We start from the raw sequence: 2,960 nt of genomic DNA, 5'->3' as shown, positions 1-2,960 counted from the left end.
CCGGCGCGGCCCCGGGGGCGTTGGGCGCGGCCGCGCCGGCGGCGGGAAGTTAGTTGGAGGGAACCGAGGAGCTGCGGGGCCCGGGGCTCCCGGGGGCTCGGCTGCGGCCTGGCGCGGCGTGGGCGGGCAGGGCAGGGCCGCGCGGGTCCGTGTGCGTTTCCCTCCGGGCCCCGAGTGTCGTGCCCGGACTGTGAGGGCGAAGGAGAGTCCTGGAGGGCCGCTCACGGGTCCGGGTCCGTTCTTGTGTTTTCTTTCCCCTTCAGCCGAAACAACTTCCTGACAAGTGGCAACACGACCTTTTCGACAGCGGTTTCGGGGGCGGCGCAGGAGTCGAGACGGGTGGGAAACTGCTGGTGTCAAATCTGGATTTTGGAGTATCGGACGCTGATATTCAGGTAAGGCACGGGAGCTTCTTGGCGCGCAGTCGACCCCTCACGGACTCGGTCCCGTTCGGGACGTGGTCTTGAATCTCCTGCACGGTAGCCCAGTGAGCCCTCCCCGGCCCCCGTGAGGAGCTGCGGGGACGCAGAGCAGAGGTCACACTAGTCGCCAGCCCCGCAAGTAGGCCAGTGTGTTGGAAGCCAGGCCCCCAGCCCGGCGCGAGGAGCTGCCGCCCTTCTAAGACGTTCTGTCAGTGAGGATCCCCTGCCACAGCTCCCAGCCAGGCCGGAGAGGTGGCTCTCCCGTGTGTGTCTCGCGTTACCGACTCAGCCGGGATGTTTCTTTGGTTTCTTGTGTATTTGTTTTAGCTATTTGTTGGGAGGAGAAGACCTTTTTTCATGGAAACAGGTAGACAAAACAGACACAGGATGGTGCCGGGCAGCTTTCCTGCTCCGTTTGCCTCGAGCCGCAAGCTCCGTGTCTCGCGGAACTTGCCTCCGGCTCCCCCCCCCCCACGTCTTTCTAGCGACATGATTTCAAACCCATCCTTGTCTGAAGCTGTGTTTTCTTTCGTTTGTTTTCTTTTTCCTTTTTTTTTCTTTTTGATTGAATTCCAAAGGCGCATAAACTTATTTTCTGGTTAAGAAAAGCTCCCTTGAGGATCGGTCCCAGAGATGGCTGGGTCAGGGTGCTGGGCCTTCCTGGGTTCAGTTTCCCAGAGCCCCGCTGTTTGTTTGACTACCATGGGAGGACAGAGCAAGGCCGGTGAGCACTCACGGTGTCTCAACACTTTTTTTAAGGTGGTTTCTGGCATCCACTGGAAACCGCTTTTGGTGAACTCCACTTCCCGCTGTGTGCCTGCGGCCGGAGTAGCCCCACACTCTGGGTTCCCTCTCCAACTCCCAGCCTGCCTGAGGTCAGGGCAGTTTCCATGGCAGCGCTTGACTTCAGCCTTTGCGGCAGGCTTGAGTAGGAGGAGAGGGAAAGGTGAGCCAGAAATCTGCCCTGGGGGAGGGGCTGGGTCAGGGCTCCCGCATCTACGGGCCCTGTGAGCTGGTCCACATGACGGATAGCGTCCCTTGCTCTGTGATCTTGGCCTTTGCTGTTTCTCGGTACGGTCCTTGGGTGTGTTGGAAATTTTCCTCTGTTGAAGAAGATAGCGACTTAATCTCGTGCCCTTCACTGGTGGGCTTTGCGGTCCTTTACCTGCCTCCTGGTACCGGTGTCAGGTCCCCACGCTGGCAGGAGCCCTCAGGCCCAGCTGCTCCCGGAAGTTGCTGTCCCGTCCGCCCCCCCCTTCCCCCCCCGTGTGCACTGCCCCGCCCCCCCACGTGTGTGCCTCCCAGGGAAAGACCCCCCCCCCGCCCCCCAGAAGTTCGCACTCCCAGGGACGGCCCTGGGCCCCCAGGAAGGGGAGCCGCTTTGCTAACAGCCGCACTTTCCGGCCCCCAGGAGCTCTTCGCTGAGTTCGGAACTCTGAAGAAGGCGGCCGTACACTACGACCGCTCAGGGCGCAGTTTAGGAACAGCCGACGTGCACTTTGAACGGAAGGCAGATGCTCTGAAAGCGATGAAGCAGTACAACGGCGTCCCCCTGGATGGTGCGTCCGAGGTTGGACCCAGAATGGTAGAGGGGCCGCATCTACTTGTGGAGTCTGGGGCTGGCAGCTGTCCGTGCAGGAATGTGGCTTACCCCCGTGGCTGAGGACACTTTGCATTCGCCCCTTTGTCTCTCTCTTCCATTCTGCCACCTCTCATGCTGCCCCACACATCCGGACCAACCTCTTGTGAACCCCCATCCAGCAAGCTACATCCCTCCCCTCCTTCAGCTCCTTCCGGAAGATTCACTTCTGTGAAGCCTTCTCAGAGCCGCCATAGTACACCTCTGAGTGCGGGGCTGTAGTCGTAAAGACAAAGGTACCGGTCCTTCTTCCGTCAGGTCACCCACACCTCTCCACCCACGAGCACCCCGGACACCTGAGCAGACACCCACCTGACCTGGACTCGGAAGGAGCGAGGAGGTCCTGGCGGGCTTGACATCGGCACCGCCCCGCCCTCCTACCGGTGTCACTCGGCCGCTCCCCTTGCGGGCAGCACTTGAGACACACAGCCCCTTTCCAGCGCCTGCATGGAGACCGGGGTGCGGTGCCCCCGCGGGTGCACCTCAGAGCCCTCTAACTGGAGCGCGCCCTCTTGTGTGCTTTGCCACAGGCCGCCCCATGAACATTCAGCTCGTCACGTCACAGATTGACACACAGCGGAGACCCGCACAGAGGTGAGTTGGGGGCCTGTGGCACGTGGCCGTTCGTCCCGCGGGCCTGTGCAGGTCACGTGAGTGAGGTCCGTTTTCCTCGCCAGCGTAAACAGAGGCGGGATGACCAGAAACCGCGGTTCCGGAGGCTTCGGGGGCGGTGGCGGCACCCGGAGAGGCGCTCGCGGAGGAAGCCGGGGCAGGGGCAGAGGCACCGGCAGGAGTTCGAAGCAGCAGCTCTCCGCCGAGGAGTTGGACGCCCAGCTGGACGCTTATAACGCCAGAGTAAGGCCCGGGGCCCGGGGGACGGGGCCACAGACTGCCGGGGG

At 62.2% G+C, this 2,960-nt stretch overlaps 1 protein-coding gene across 1 annotated transcript; it reads left to right on the top strand.

Moving 5' to 3' along the window:
- Positions 1-194: 194 nt before the first annotated feature.
- On the top strand, positions 195-2,952 carry ALYREF (Aly/REF export factor; the record flags this gene model as incomplete). The annotated part of the gene is made up of 4 exons (XM_040466414.1): positions 195-395; positions 1,834-1,981; positions 2,592-2,655; positions 2,739-2,952. Coding segments are annotated over 4 exons (627 nt in total), but the record flags the coding sequence as incomplete, so codon positions are not given.
- Positions 2,953-2,960: the final 8 nt, after the last annotated feature.

This window comes from Herpailurus yagouaroundi, unplaced genomic scaffold, assembly GCF_014898765.1.
Source record: "Herpailurus yagouaroundi ecotype Mexico unplaced genomic scaffold, PumYag 56506, whole genome shotgun sequence".
Lineage (NCBI taxonomy): Eukaryota > Metazoa > Chordata > Mammalia > Carnivora > Felidae > Herpailurus > Herpailurus yagouaroundi.
Note: the sequence above shows the minus strand (reverse complement) of the source record. Positions and strands in the feature narration are given on the sequence as shown.